The 16,509-nt window shown below is 36.3% G+C and overlaps 1 protein-coding gene across 1 annotated transcript; it reads left to right on the forward strand.

Moving 5' to 3' along the window:
* The first annotated feature begins 2,084 nt into the window (after nt 1-2,084).
* LOC144978585 (ribonuclease kappa-like) lies at nt 2,085-15,986 on the forward strand. Its single transcript, XM_078924857.1, has 2 exons — nt 2,085-2,299; nt 13,899-15,986. The coding sequence occupies exons 1-2, from the start codon at nt 2,210-2,212 to the stop codon at nt 14,124-14,126; spliced, it is 318 nt and encodes a 105-aa protein (XP_078780983.1). The 5' UTR covers nt 2,085-2,209; the 3' UTR covers nt 14,127-15,986.
* The last annotated feature ends 523 nt before the right edge of the window (nt 15,987-16,509 follow it).

Below are 16,509 nucleotides of genomic sequence, written 5' to 3' on the forward strand. Positions count from 1 at the left end.
GGCCAGACAGCAAAAATCGGAGTTAGTTCACCGTTAGACGACGTGACGATGAGATGAGACGATGTGGGCGGAGTGTAGTGGAGTGTTTGGGGGGGGGGGGTGATAAAAAGAACAGGAGCGTATCCTGGTTTATGCATTACAGGGTGCATGATGATTTGCAATCTATCAAAAATACACACAAATTGATTTCAGTACGAAGTATCAAGTTTAAGTAGTAACTTTTGAAATTATCTAATTTAAAATTGATTATTTCGGACCTGGTAATACAGCTTATAACTTGAAAAAACAGGCTGGTATTTGCCCACCCTGCCCATTATTACCAGCCGTCCCTGGAATCACGAAGGAATGTTTTGGTCTACCCAATATGGCGGAAGCGGCCAACGATTGGCTTCAGTATTATGACGTCATCTTCCTTCCATCTATTTTTATTCCAAGGTGGAATCCTATTCATATAGAGCAGTAAAGTTAGGTGCCCCAAACGTAAACAATAACAAGTTGCTAGTGATTTCCGTTAGGGACCGGAATACTTTACGCACAATATAGGTCTCCCAATTTTGTAGTTTGAGTTGTAGGCAATACACTTTCAGTATTGAAAATATGTTTACATAAAATCTAACAGTTGCAGAAATAATAATATAAGGCTAAATTATTATGAAAATCAGGCTCCGAATAATTCTCGTTTTGTTCACACCAGCGCAATAATTTGCTCTGGTCTAAAAATAGATAGACTGTAACTTTTGATAAATTTTAGAAAATTTTACCTTTTGTTCCATAAAATATCCATATCTAGACATTATTTGATGCATGATCGAGTATTTATGAATATGTGTTTCTTTTGCCACCTAACAGCCAAATTTTAAAGGTTATTTTTTTTCTATTATTTACATTGGAACGTGAGCTGTCAAGACAGGAACATGTGGTTTGCCACGTGCTTCTCGACCTTTGTTTACGTTTGGGGCACCTAACTTTACTGCTCTATTATAACCGAATGTGAAGACAATATCCGATAGTCAAACAAAATCGAAACTACGAATCTTCATGCCTTTAAAAGGGAAACAGTTGTAGATAGGTGAGTAGCGTTAAGTAACATGATTTCAGCTGAGATAATATACTATTGTTGATTATTGGTGTTTTTAATCAAATGGCGGATTTTGGGCAAATGTCGCAGGTGAAGTAGGATAAAAGTTGGTGGATTTTTGTGACTTTCTGGCATAAAGTTGGCTGGAATTTTGAAAAGGCACCTGGCAACACTGCCTGCACCGGAAGTTAATTTTAATGTCATATGATGATTTTCCTTTCACCATTTCCGTCCAGGGTTGCCAGTTTGGCATTTTAAATGCCAGATTCCAAAAATCTGGCATTTTTGAAAACCGTTTGGCATTAGAAAAATCATTTGGCATTTGGCATTTTCATTTGGCATTTTCTTTTCTTGTATAGATAGTATGCAGATGACGTCACTCAGGCCTTTGTTATTGTTTTTGCCATCCGCGTTTGTGAGTTGTTCTCACTAAACTGTATTAACCAGACTATAAAGTTCATGGTTACACAGAGTTTGTGTGTTGGTCCGTTATACTTCCGGATGGCAATGTTGTGAACTCCTTGGCCAAGCGCATTCTATCTATATTATACTTCAAATGACACCTTTTCTTAATTATTTCTAAACGCGTGAAAACAAATCTCTTCACATCGGAAAACTTTGCTATTAAAACTCACACTCTGAACTAGCCCTGCCTCCCTCAGATATTCACTCAAATTCAGCCCTCGACAAGTATCCTCGTAAGTTTTCTGGGAATCTCCTGCAAAACTCGTGTATATTTGCGTCATGGTCGCCTGTTAACTTTCACTCCACTTAGTAGTCAGTAGGTAAGAAATTACCCCAACAGGAAATTTAGTACAATTAAAAACAAACAAACAAAAAAAAAGACAAGAAAACACGCAAGCCACCAGGATATGATAGTAAATTGTCTATCAAAAGTGAGTAGTTTTCTTAGTTGGGGTGGGTGTCAACAGACTTTGGCATTTTTTTGAGTGTTTTGGCATTTTTTGAGTCTTCCCCTGGCATTTTGTTGAAAAATAATCTGGCAACCCTGTTTCCGTCAGTGTGTTGATAAACAACTTTATTCCACTACGGTTCACACATTTGTCATTAAGTTTCCCCCCAAAAAAAAATAATCCAGATTTATATAGTGTTAGGAGTCAGTCTTCAATTATGCCGCTCCTTGATATCTGTCCGAGAATCTGTGGACCAAAATGTTCCGCTTATTACATGGTTTTGAGTGCTTGGGGCATCGTAATGTTGGTGAGTTCCCACATTAGGTACTTTGGTAAACGTCCATTTGGCCCTCCAGCAGGGAGCCGATAAATGGCCTAGTGGCTGTGACCCGATTTTTTGGACTTTTGAGTGATGGGTCTCAGAAAAAGTTCCATAGATTTTTTGTTTATGGATGGATTTTAATGATTGATGTCTTATTTTCTTCAGGAGAAATTACTCTATCGTTTGGTGTAGTTTATTTTAAAATCAATGACAATTTAGTATAACTTCTGATTATGGATAAAATAGGGTATAATTTAGCTTTGGATAATTAAAAGATTAGAACTTGGTAAATCAAAATTTCATGCTGGCACGTTTATTTAACATCTTAACTTTTTTATAAAATTAAATTCAGGGCAAAGTTGTATACCGCATCCATGAAATTCGTTCCAGTAAAATCCTTACTCAAATCTTATCGGCCATTTTAGACCAGTTTTGAAATCCAAATGGTGGTTACTACCGGAAATGCAACAATTTTCAGGTCACAAAGTCTGTCAGTAAATAACAAAGGCAAATAGAAGACCATTTTTCAGCCTTTAAACTAACACAACTTTTTTTCTGTTTATCTGATTTTCACAATTTTGGTATCATTAGAATCGTGTTGAAAAGCACTTTAAAATGATATAAGTTTCATTGAGCTCAATCCAATTTGAATTTTTTACCAAAGTACCTACCCACATCATTCATAATTCTTCTTACTTCTTCACAACTTTAGTCAGTTAGTTCCTCAGTCCAAGTCCAGGCCCCACAAATACAAATCAAGAAATTTAAAGGGAGACCTTCCATAAGCTACTACATCCCAACAAGTTTTCTTGTTCTAGTAGGGGGTTTGGGAGGGGGGAAACTTTTTTTTAAAGGCAAGGAAGTGGAAGCCGCTATTTTCACCGTACGGTGAAAATAGTCTGTTATGCTATTTTCACCGTACGGTGATAATAGCCTGACCGTGTGTAGGAGGCTATTTTCACCGTACGGTAATATCTTGGTGAGCGATTTTCACCGTATGATAGTGATAGTGTGGGAGACTTTTTTCACCGTCCCGTAATATTATGGTGGACGATTTTCAGTGTACGGTGATTATAGTGTAGGAGACTTTTTTCAGGCTGTCATTATCTCCAGACACCTGTCTGGGAATAATGAAATTGGTTATCCCCAGACACCTGTCTGGGGATAACGAAAAGGCTGGGCTTTCATTATCCCCAGACACATGTCTGGGGATAATGAAAATTCGTTATCCCCAGACAGATATTTGAAACTCCGCTCTTTTAGATAATTATCCACATTCCAGAATATGGAATGTTTCCAAATGCACATAGAAATGAGAGTTAATAAAATATCTATAAAAACATAAAATTAACCAACATTAAATCAGTTGTTACTGCATATATATATATATACAATATGCGTCGACTTCGAAGTGGGTGTCATGGCCGAATGGTTTAGTCGCCTGCCCTGGAAGTTTTACCAGAATCGACGTTGCGGGTTCAAATCCTGGTTCCGCCACTTTTTTTAAATTTTTACATTCCGTCTACTTTTTACAGCACGGTGCAAGGGATAAATGGCCCATCCATCCTCCCCCCACCTCTTTTTTTTTTTACTCTCTCTCTCTCTCTCTCTCTCTCTCTCTCTCTCTCTCCCTCTCTCTCTTAGTTCCTTTCTAGTTTCTAGCAAATTGTCATATTCGTCCCCACTCCGATCTCAAAAAGTGTCTAAAAAGGATAAATAATTAAAAAGCAAACAAACAGAAATATTCAGAGAGCGACCAAATGGTCAGATAGAGGAGAAAATAACAAACAATTATTTAAAAAAAAATAAAAACAATTTTAAGAAATTCATGCTCAGAAACGGAACAAAAGGTCAAACAAAAAGGAGGAAAAAATAGACTCGCACCAAAAAAAAAAAAAGATGGGGGGAGAATGGATGGGACAATTATCCCTTGCAACGTTCTGTAAAAAGAAGACGGAATTAAAAAAAAAAAATAAGTGGCGGAACCAGGATTCGAACCCACAACGTCGATTCTGGCAAAACTTCCAGGGCAGACGACTAAACCATTCGGCCATGACACCCGAATATGTAGCAACAACTGATTTAATGTTGGTTAAGTTTATGTTTTTATGGATATTTTATTAACTTCCTTATTTCTATGTGCATTCGGAAACATTCCATATTCTGGAATGTGGATAATTGTTTAAAAGAGCGGAGTTTCAAATATGTGTCTGGGGATAACGAAATTTGGTTATCCCCAGACAGGTGTCTGGGGATAATCACAGCGCTTTTTTCACCGTACGGTAATATCTTGGTGGACGATTTTCACCTACGGTGATAATGGTGTGGAAGGCTATACTCAGTGTACGGTGATAATAGTGCGAGAGAGTACATATATAGGCACTTTGATAACTCCAGTTCAGTGGCCGCCGATAGGCTCACTGTAAGGTGAAACTCGTTTTTGGAACTTTATTTTTGGCCGTTTAATGTTTTGGTCACCATGGCGTTATTTGTTAAACTATGTGACTAATGTTGGTATCATTTTAAAGGGCACAAAACACGCTTTCTAACGGTATATTTTATTCTTAATTCCTGATTGTATTTATGAGAAAGCTATTGAAATAAAAATTTATCAAATTTTGACTTATACGTACTTTTTTAATTATGGATACATTTTAATTATACTTCATACATCGATTGACAATTAATTGAAGAACATCTCTGCCAAATTTCATCAAAATTGATGCACTCGCTCATTATTTTATTTTTCCCGCCAAAAACCTCATATTTTTTCCATTTTCATTTATCCTTAATTTTTTCCATACTTTTCATACATGAAAATGATTTATATGAAAATAAAGCTTATTTTCTGACCTTTAAAATGATACCTAACTCTTGCCATTTATTTTTTAATTGAAACAAAATTACTGAAAACAATAAGTGGGCCATGTTGACTGCAAAACTCAAAATTTCCCCGATAGCCGCGAGATGCTGGTTTTGAGGCAGCAGTGAGATCACAGATTCTCTCTGTAAAATTGACAAAAAATTTCAACAGAAAAATATAAATAACTCTGGAACCGTAAGTCGTAGAGAAACATATAGGGTATCAAATTTTATGTTTTTTCAAGTCCCATCCACCTGACTGGGTCAAATTAAGATATTTTGAGTTTGAAAATTTTATCAAAGTGCCTAACATATATTCGTTATAATTGTGTGGAAAGCTATATTCCTCGTACGGTGGTAATATAGTGTGGGAGACTATCACCGTACGGTAATATTTTGGTGGAATTTTTTTACCGTACAGTGATAATAGTGTAGGAGGCTTTTTTTTCACCGTACGGTGAAAATAGCCTGAAACACTATTTTCACCGTACAGTGATAATGGTGTGGAAGTCTATATTCAATGTACGGTGATAATAGTGTGGGAGACTATATTCACTATAACGGTGTGGCAGGCTATATATTCACTGTACAGTGATAATAGTGTGGGAGACTTATTTTCACCGTACGGTAATATCTTGGTGTACGATTTTCACCGTACGGTGAAAATAGCCTGACACACTATTTTCACCGTACGGTGATAATGGTATCTTGGTAGTTAACAAACTTCGCTGCGTTTGTCTATGTTGAACCCATGACCTTAAGAAGTAGCGGCTCAAGATAGACATAGAGATTGAAATCACTATTTTTCGAGTTGTGAATAGCTCATACTCATACAGTAGAGCCACGTCCTCCCCGGCCAGGTGTTGTTGTTGTACCAGAAAGGTCGCGGGTTCGAGACCCCATCGCCGCCACGAAATTGGAAAGTTTCATCGGTAACTGTAACCAATTCTGAATCCGCCATCCCGACTGTATTATTATAGCTTTGGGATGCCTTCCGAAAGCTCATCATGCCAAATATTCGCTCCTAAGAAAAAATACAACCTAGTACCTTTAACTACCCCTAATAGGAAAAACCAAAGCAAAACAAAAACAACCCTAGGACTGCTTTGTACTGCCTTTCAATACCTCACAGATCAAAATGGCGGCCGATAATCAAAACAATGGTCAAATTAGGAAATTTTTAACTTGATGACAAATTAATTAAATAAACGTCTGACAAAAGGTCCAAAGTGAAAAATACAAATTGAAAGAAATGCTATAACGAGGAGCTTTCGGGAGTCCTCCCTTGTTCTCGGCAAACTTTTTATTTTTATTTTAACGGGTTTGCACGCAGGAAGAAATGATGTCGGGTCGAATTCTAATGGTCTGGATACAGAGGCACATACGTCACAGTTAATATCCTGGCTTCTGATTGGCTAATACATACGGTGAAAATAGTCTGTCAGGCTATTATCACCGTACGGTGGAAATAGACTAAAATTCTATTTTCACCGTACGGTGAAAATGGTCAGTCCGTTTTTTAAAAGTCTCCCCCCTCCCAAACCCCCTAATAGAAGTGCTATCTAGACCGTCTATAGTATATCTAGAATAGTTAGGGGGTTTGGGAGGGGGGAGACTTTAAAAAAAAAAAAGTTCCCCCCCCCCCCCCTCCCAAATCCCCTACTAGAACAAGAATACTTGGGATGTAGTAGCTTATGGAAGGTCTCCCAATTTAAATGATTAGCCTTAGCTGTTTGGAAAAAAAGCAATAATTTTGATTTTAAAATCTTAGGGAGGCCTTCCGAAAGCTCCTATATCCCCAGTATTCTTCTTCTAGTAACTACTATCTAGTAGTAGGGGGTTTGGGAGGTGGGGAAACTTTTTTTTTTTTTTAATGTTCTATCTAGAAGATAGTTCTAGGAGTAAGGGGTTTGGGAGAGGGGGGACTTTAAATTTTAAAAAAAGAACATTATTAAAGAACAAGAATACTGGGGATGTAAGAGCTTTCGGAAGGCCTCCCAAATCTTGGATTCTGACCTCAAACCTTAGAAGTAGAAGCGAGAGGGAGATATTCTCTCAACTCTGCTAGGCACTTTGATTTTTATATGATTTTCAAACTTAAAATATCTTAATTTGACCCAGTCAGGGATGGGTCTTGAAAGAACATAATATTTGATACCTTATTTGTTTCTCTACGACTAACGGTTCCAGAGTTATTTATATTTTTTTGTCAATTTTACATAGAGAATCTGTGATCTCACTGCTGCCTCAAAACCAGCATCTCGCGGTGATCGGGAAAGTTTGAGTTATGCAGTCAACATGGCCCACTTATTGTTTTCATATAATTTTGTTTCAATTAAAAAATAAAAATGGCAAGAGTTAGGTATCACTTTAAAGGTCAGAAAATAAGCTTTATTCTCATATAAATCATTTTCATGTATAATAATAATAATAATAATAATAATAAATGGCATTTATATAGCGCTTTACCCCGTTGTCACAGGCTCTAAGCGCTTTACAGTGATATAAAACAAAACATATTACAGTGAGACAAGTGTGAAGGAAATATGATACGAATTCAATTTAACAACAACAAAATATGAAAATAATATTGCAACATTATGACGTAAAAAGATAAAACTTTAAGCGAGATTTGAACGTTGTCAACGAATCCGAGCATCTCACGTGTGACGGGAGAGAGTTCCAAAAATGGGGGGCCGAAAATTGAAAAGACTGTTCACCTATTTTACGCAATGGCTTAGGTTTGACAAGGATTGATTGGTCATTGCTTGACCTCAAGTTTCTGTTGGGGACATATATTTTAGAAGGTCTTTAATATAGGAGGGACTGTTCGTGCTCAGGGATTTGTAGACAACAGTACAAATCTTATAGGCAACTCTTTTTTCAACAGGAAGCCAATGTAACTCACGGAGAAGAAGAGTTGCAGACGGGTATTTTTTGTTATTTTGTACAATGAGCCTGGCTGCATTATTTTGAGCAACCTGAAGTTTGCTAATTTTGTCTTTAGCTAAATTCGCCCAAAGGGAGTATGGAAAGTATAGACAAAATTAAGGTTAAAAAGTGGGGTTTTTGGCGGGTAAAATAAAATAATGAGCGAGTGTATCAATTTTGATGAAATTTGACAGAGATATTCTTCAATTAATTGTCTAACGATGTATGAAGTATAATTAAAACGTATTCATAATTACATAATTTAAAAAGTTCTTATTATTCAAAAATTGATAAATTTTTATTTCATTATCTGTCTTAGAAATATAATCAGGAATTAAGAATGAAATACACCCTTTGAAAGCTTGTTTTGTGCCCTTTAAAATGATACCAAAATTAGTCATAGGTTCTCTGCCTGTGGACCGGAAAACTAAAACAGGAGACCTTCCGAAAGCTCCTCATGCTAAGGGCAAGGGAAACAACCCAAATATTCCCTCAACTAATCTTAAGAAAAGATACAACCTAGTAAAGTACCTTTAACTAACCCTAATAGGAAATACAAACACCCGAGCACCTTTACTTAGACTTATAACTTATAGAAAAAAAAAATCCTCCGACCACAAGGTAACCCTACTAATAGTAATAGAAAAAAAATAAAGAAATCTAGGACTGCTTTCATACATAAAAAATCAAAATGGCGGTCGAGAATCAAAACAATGGTCAAATTAGGAAAAAAATTTAACTTTCACAAATCTATTAAGGTTTGTTCAAGAGTTTAAAATTTGAAAATGCTTCTATACGATGACAAATTGAATAAATAATCGCCTGACAAAATGGCCACGGTGGGAATACATATTGAAAGAAATGCCAGAATGAGGAGCTTTCGAAGGGTTTCCCACTAAAACTAAAACTTAAACATGATCATCTTCAGCTGTTTGCGTCTGGGCGTTTTTCGCCGGGCTGTTGTTATAATAATCGGGTGTTAAATGCAGATATTCCTGTGAATGAATAAGAGTAATTAAGAGGCACTCTGGCTTTTATAGTACACAGACATAACATAACTAGCCATGAAAAAAGATAATCGAAGTGACTTTATCTGAATGCTCGGGAAAATAAACTTGATCTCTATTCCTCCGAACTGTTTACGTTCTCAAGATATTTTTGGGTTATTTGCGAGAGTCTGAAACTTGACAATGTCCTGTTCTGTGTTGTTTTTGTTACCCCATTCCAATCCATGAAAATTTCCCCCCGTCTCCACCTCTCCGACTTGACCACTCATTCACATCTTGATATCTATCAGCTTATTGATCTGTCAAATTACTTTAATGAGAATAGTTCCGTCCCTGTTTATTGTATTATTTACAGTTAGTTAGTTAAATATATTTTATTAAGTTCCAGGAATCTCTCTCTCTCTCTCTCTCTCTCTCTCTCTCTCTCTCTCTCTCTCTCTCTCTCTCTCTCTCTCTCTCTCTCTCTCTCTCTCTCTCTCTCTCTCTCACATTCACACACAACACACACGCATACACACATCTCAATCACAATCTAAGTACATTGATAGTGTGCTCTTGGAATCTACATCTGTTCTCTTTTACTGTCCAATTTTCTTCCCTTTTACTGGCGCTGATATGACCTTAATGTTTTGCAAGCGCCGTGAAACCCTTAAAAACATAAAAACAAACAAACAGCCACTCTCTATCTCTCTCTCTCTCTCTCTCTCTCTCTCTCTCTCTCTCTCTCTCTCTCTCTCTCTCTCTCTCTCTCTCTCTCTCTCTCTCTCTCTCTCTCTCTCTCTCTCTCTCTCTCTCTCTCTCTCTCTCTCTCTTTCTCTTTTTTTCACGCGTGCGATATACACAACATTAACATATTCATTTCATTTTCAATTCGTTACATTTGTGGCAATTCGACACCAAATATTATCATCATTATCAATTCAGTGATGCCAAAACTCCGGTTTCACCGGAAAAAACTCCGGTCTGGAGCAAAAAATTCCGGGCTCCGGGCAACTTCCGTCAAATTCCGGTGAGGTCAATTTGTTCCAAGGATACCCCCCCCCCCCCCCTTCCAATCACCACATCTTCATCATTGCCACTAGTATTACAACCATCATCACTACCACTACTACTGCAACCACCACCACATCATCATCACTACCACAACCACCACCACATCATCAGTACCACAACTACTACTACTACTACAACCACCACCACATCATCATCACTACCACTACTACTACAACCACCACCACATCATCATCACTACTACTACTACTACTACTACTACTACAACCACCACAACCAAATCGTCATCACTACCACTACCACTACAATCACCACTACCACATCATCATCACGACCTCTACTACTACAACTACCACCACATCATCATCACTACCACTACTACTACAACCACCACCAACACCATTACATCATCAATACCACTACTACTACAACCACCACCACCACATCATCATTACCACTACTACTACAACCACCACCAACACCATTACATCATCACTACCACTACTAATACAACCACCACCACCACCACCACATCATCACTACCACTACTACTGCAACCACCACCACCACATCATCATCACTGCAATTACCACTACTACTACAACCACCACTACAACATCGCTACCACTACTACTACAACCACCACCACCACCACATCATCACCATCACTACTACTACAACAACCACCACCACCACATCATCACTACCACTGCTACTACAACCACCACCACCACATCATCATCACTACAACTACTACTACAACCACATCATCATCACTACAATACTACTACTACAACAACCACCACTACATCATCATCATCACTACCACTACTACTACAACCATCAGCACCACATCATCATCACAAGCACTACTACTACAACCACCACATCATCACTACCACTACTACTACAACCACCACCACATCATCATTACCACTACTACTACTACAACCACCACCACATTATCATCACTACCGCCACTACCACAATATCATCACTACCATTTGTACCACCATCACCACCACATCAACAACACTACCACCACTACTACAACCACTACCACATCATTATCATCACGACCACAACTACTACAACCACTATACCACCACCACATCATCATCACTACAACTACTACTTCAACCACCACCACCACCACCATATCATCATCACTACTACTACAACAACAACCACTATCACATCTTCATCATTACTACATCCACCAACACCACATTACCACCAATACTACAATCTCTACCATTAGGTTTTGGCGCTTTACTTCATTTGAAATAAGGAAACTTTGGGATTGTATTTGGCAATGTGTTTATGTATCATAATATAATTCTAATCAGTTATCTATTTAGAACTATACAATATGTAAACACAATATCATTCCAATTCCTTTTTCTTGTGTGCGGAAATTCCTCTTTCGGCATTGAAATTCCTACGAGTGGTGTCTGAAACTCCTGTGAGCCAAATTTAAAGTTGGCGTCTCTGTCAATTGATCAATTAATCTAACATTAAATGAATTAATCAGTCAATCAGTCAACGCATCAATCCTTGGTTTTGCTGTACCATATGAAATATTCAACATTTTTATTGCTGATGAAACGTACCTTGATTTATACTTGTTAGCTCTACATTTAATCTGACAAAACCTTCTCCCAGACGGTAAAAGACTAAATTCATGGTATAAAATATGTTTTTTATTGTTGGTGATTGAGAATACTTTCCTTTCTATTTCTATTCCTTTTCCATGAATTCTTTCTACTCCATCAAGAGGATGGTTTATTATTTTTGATGCTTCTTGGATTGATTTTGAAATTTTTGATTTATCTTTAAGTCGGCATCTGCCAAACCATATGGTGCAGCCAAACGCAATTACACTTTAAATCAATGAGTCATAAACTCTTAGGTACATGCTGTGTCTTTTATACCCCCATACCCTTTTTCCAATTGTTTCCTGTCATTGTCTTGGAATGACTTAGTTTTGTTCTGATCCTCGTCGGAGTTCCTTGGTTGGGAGGGAAACAGTCGAATGTATAGTTATTGTTTTGGGAGATGAAATTTTTTTCCTTGTAAATCATCTCTCTGTTATACATTGTATTATTTTTAGTTTACATATATTATATTATATGATTGGTAAACATTTGAGTGTATTCCTCTTAGTTGGGACCTGTGTTTGTGTCTGGATCAGACTTTTAGGTGATCTCAAACTAAGTGCTTTGACGGTGTACTCTTGGAATCTACATCTGTTCCCTATTTGAACCAATTCCCCTTTGTCTTACCTTTTCTTTTGTGCTTTAATTGTAATTCTAGAACTTTTTACTGTCCCATTTTCTTCCTTTTTACTGGCGCCGATATGACCTTAATGTGTTGCAAGCGCCGTAAAACCCTAAAAGAACAAAACAAAACAAAACATAAACTCTTAACATAGTTTTCTTCCCTATTTGAAATGTTCTCAATTTCCTTAGGATGTATAATCTTTGGGCAACTTTCTTAGATATTATATTAATATGTTGAGAGAAATTGAGGGAACTGTCAATGGTTATTCCTAAATATTTAAAATATTCAACTATCTCAACATCATCTTTACCGATCGTCACACACTTTAAGTCGTTTTTATTTTTAACACCAAACACCTGTTCTTTCGTTTTTTCAACATTTAATTCAAGCTGATATTGTTCACACCAATCAGTGAATGTATTAATTTGTTTGAAATAATTCTTTTCGGTAACTTTATCTTTTAATAAGTCAATCATATTTCATTATAAAACAATTTTCAAAGGATGATCTGCAGTCGTTGGTGTATAAGATGTACAGGATTGGGGAACATTAAAAAAAAAAGAAACGAAAATATAAAAAAACAAAGATTTTTAAAAAGCCAGCTGAAAACAAACCAGAGTTGTTGGAAATGTGGCCAAATTTTGTCACATCAACGGCATGTGGCACATTTCGGCACCCCTAGGTTCTAATCATACTTGAGCTAACGTATTTAAGTAAGTTAACAATAATAATAATTATTATTAAGAGGAAAAAAAGCAACTAATAATTTTGCATAAATCAATATGAAAATCTCACAGGTGATTTAGCGCCAGTAGAAAAAAGGATATTTCAAGTCAAAATATTTAAACAAAAAAAAATAACAACAGAACCAGTGACCAGTACTGACCGCATTGTGAGGTTTGCTTAAAAAATCAAAATAATCCATCCTGAATCCTATGTAGTTCCTGATCATCGTCCCCCAGTGATGATACTGCATCGCCCCCAAAATTTTGATTTTGCTTTCATCCCCCCCCCCCCCCCCCCCCCCCCCCCCCCAGGGGGCAATATCGCCCACTTTGAAAACCACTGCGTTGACTTACACTGCCAACAGAGGTGCAGTGAGACAGTGTGTTACCCTGCATATGAATGGTAGCACTGACAAATGCGATCCATTGCCTCAATGTAGAAAAATGAGTACCTTCATTATTTATATCAATCAAATAAATTAACCTAAGTCTGATAACGTTAACTGTAAATTCAATTGTTTTTATCTGACATAAACTGTTAAGAGGTGTGGGGTCACATTTATACAAGAAAAAGTAGGAGAGGCCTTTGTGTCCATATTTTTCTGGTTGTGAAAAAAAGGTTAAAATTGTTTTTTTTTAAATGTAGATCATGCTCACTATGATGTCAGTGGTCGGGACATGATTATGTTCCAGATAGAGCTTTGCAGTACCGTGAAGTTAATACCGTACTTTAATTTAATTTAATTTTCTTATTTTCCTACTCAGGCTTTAATGGGAGTGTTCTTCAAAGTTCGCAGTCCTGCTTTGTTTGAAGATGTGGGTGCCAGCATGAGTGACTGGAGAAATGCAAACTTTAGCCGGGAGTACATCAAAGAGAAATACGATGATAATGCCATTAACTGCTGGTTGGCTGCTGGTCTATATGTGGTTGTCTTCATCATTTCTTTTATACAGCAAAGGAAAAATGCATATGCCAGTTACGAGCAATCATAATTATAATACAATCAATTGAAATGTATTTATTATTGTTTGTAATAGTTTATATAGTTATCGTGGAAAGGTTGCTTTTGTGAAAGTAAATTAACACTGTCTATGTGAAGTATGAAATGAATAAAAGGTGTCTTGTAGTTATTTGTTGGTTGATATGCTAATCAGACTTAACTTTATAAAATTTGTAAATAGTAATAGTTGTGGTTCTGGGTGGGGTGGGTTCCTGACCTCCCAGAGTTGGCAGGGAGGACACTTGCTGTGACTTCTATATATCCCTTTTACTGTTTTCCAACTTGCTTTCTGTCTCTGTCTTGGAATGAGTTTACTTGGTTTTGTCTTTTCCCTGGGCAGGGTCCTTGGCGGGGAGGGAAACAGTCAAATGTGTTTCGGGAGATGATTTTTTCTTTTCATTGTAAATCATTTCTCTTTTATTTATTGTTATAATTGTTGTTTTAATGTATAATGTAAGCATTTGAGTGTGTTCCTCTTAGTTTGACCCCGGGCTTGTGTCTGGATGAGGCCTTTATGTGATATCAAACTAAGTACACTGATGGTGTGCTCTTGGATTCTACATCTGTTCCCTATTTGAACCATTCCCTTTTGTCTTGCTTTTCTTGTATGCCCAGAATTGTAAATCTAGAAGTCTTTTTATTATCCCATTCTCTTCCTCTTTACTAGTCCTGAAATGACATAAATGTGTCGCAAGCACTGTAAAAACTCTTTACAACAAAACAATAGGTTATTATTATTATTATTATTATTACTATTATTATTATTATTATTATTATTATTATTATTATTATTATTATTATTATTATTATTATTATTATTATTATTATTATTGATGTACTTGAATGTCCATATTCAGAAACTTGTTATCGTCCATTAAGTCTTTTTGTTTCCGAGATTTTTAAATCTTTATAATGTATGTAGTGGGTATTATGATCTGAAATACTATAGGTCAGATATAACAGCATGTATTTTAGTATAAGTCAGAATAATCCAGTTTGGTAGGACTGGGTTATTGAGAAGAGTAATAGTAATAAAGTAAATGTCAATTGTTCACAATTACGCATAGTCTCAATGTTCCTTGTCGTGTTATCACTGGGCACAATATTTTTTTCTGTTATTCATTCTAAGATTACTTGTAAGAAGGGGTTTTGTTGGGGATTATATTGGTCTCCTTCAAATGCGAAAATGTAAAGATTTGTTTTTCTTTTGGTGTGTTTATAATTTGTAGATGAAAAGCAAAGATATGAACTTGTAGATGATTTAGATGTAAGGTCTTGTGATAAAAAGGTTGATTCCAGGGCTGGTTCTTGGCGCGCAATTCGAGAGGCAAAGGGTGAAGTTAACATTGATATTAAATTTTGGCTTTTAATTTATTGCGGCTATGAAAATGAGTTTATTTATATATAGATTTAATGAAACTGAAATTTCATTTTATTAATAATTAAATGTCAATGTATCATTGACTCATGACTGTAAGAGAAGGAAGGGTTGGACTTGTTTATGTCGTTCAATGTAGAATATCTAAATTTTGACCTTGACTTTATGTCTCTATGAATTGTAAACAGAGGTGTAATAGAATATAAATGAATTGTTATTAAATTAAGCTCGAAGCAAAAAAAAAAGAGAGAAATTTAAAAGAAAGAAAGAAAATAGACATTATGTTAATAGACAATGCATTGCTTGTGTCTTATGTTGTAGTGTCAATGAATAGAGTTTAATTAAAATTTACACGTATATTCAGTTCCCCACACTTCATTGTATCATATATGATGTAATTATTATTTAATTTTTATATGACATGTCGTTCATTGAAAGCATCAAAGTGAAAATAAACATCTCCATTCCTCATAATTATCTTACATTGCCCGTCGATTATTTTGGGGTTGAGAGGCCAACTCTTGGCCTATGGGGTCTTTGAATTCCCTTGTCAGTTGTCAGTGAGAGAGTCTTTGTTTTCGATATTTCTGTAAAAGCTGTATGTCTCTTCTTCATTGATTTATATCCTCCTATTTTAACCCTAGTTGGGAGCTACTTACTGTGTCTTCTATCCCCATATATCTGTTTTCCAACTTGTTTTCTGTCTTTGTCTTGGACTGATATTTCTTGCTTTTCCTGGCCCTGACCGGATACCCTATATACATAGTTTGGGGAGTTATGATCTTTTCCTTGTAAATCATCTGTTATGCACTGTATTATGTTTTGTTTACGCATTATATAGGATTTGTATTTTTATGTATTCCTCTTAGTCTTAGCGGGGACCTGTTCTTGTGTCTAGATGAGACTTTTAGGTGAGCTCAAACTAAGTACTTTGATAGTGTGCTCTTGGAATCTACATCCGTTTCCTAGTTGAACTTGCGGGTGGTTGGATGGGAGC

This window comes from Berghia stephanieae, chromosome 8, assembly GCF_034508935.2.
Source record: "Berghia stephanieae isolate SIO BIC M18660-M18661 chromosome 8, UCSD_Bste_1.3, whole genome shotgun sequence".
In the NCBI taxonomy this organism is placed as follows: Eukaryota; Metazoa; Mollusca; class Gastropoda; order Nudibranchia; family Aeolidiidae; genus Berghia; species Berghia stephanieae.

Coding starts and splice junctions, on each gene's coding strand:
- LOC144978585 (XM_078924857.1), top strand. CDS start 2,210: ATGCCGCTCCTTGATATCTGTCCGAGAATCTGTGGACCAAAATGTTCC. Junction 2,300..13,898: donor CTTGGGGCATCGTAATGTTG/GTGAGTTCCCAC, acceptor TTTCCTACTCAG/GCTTTAATGGGAGTGTTCTT.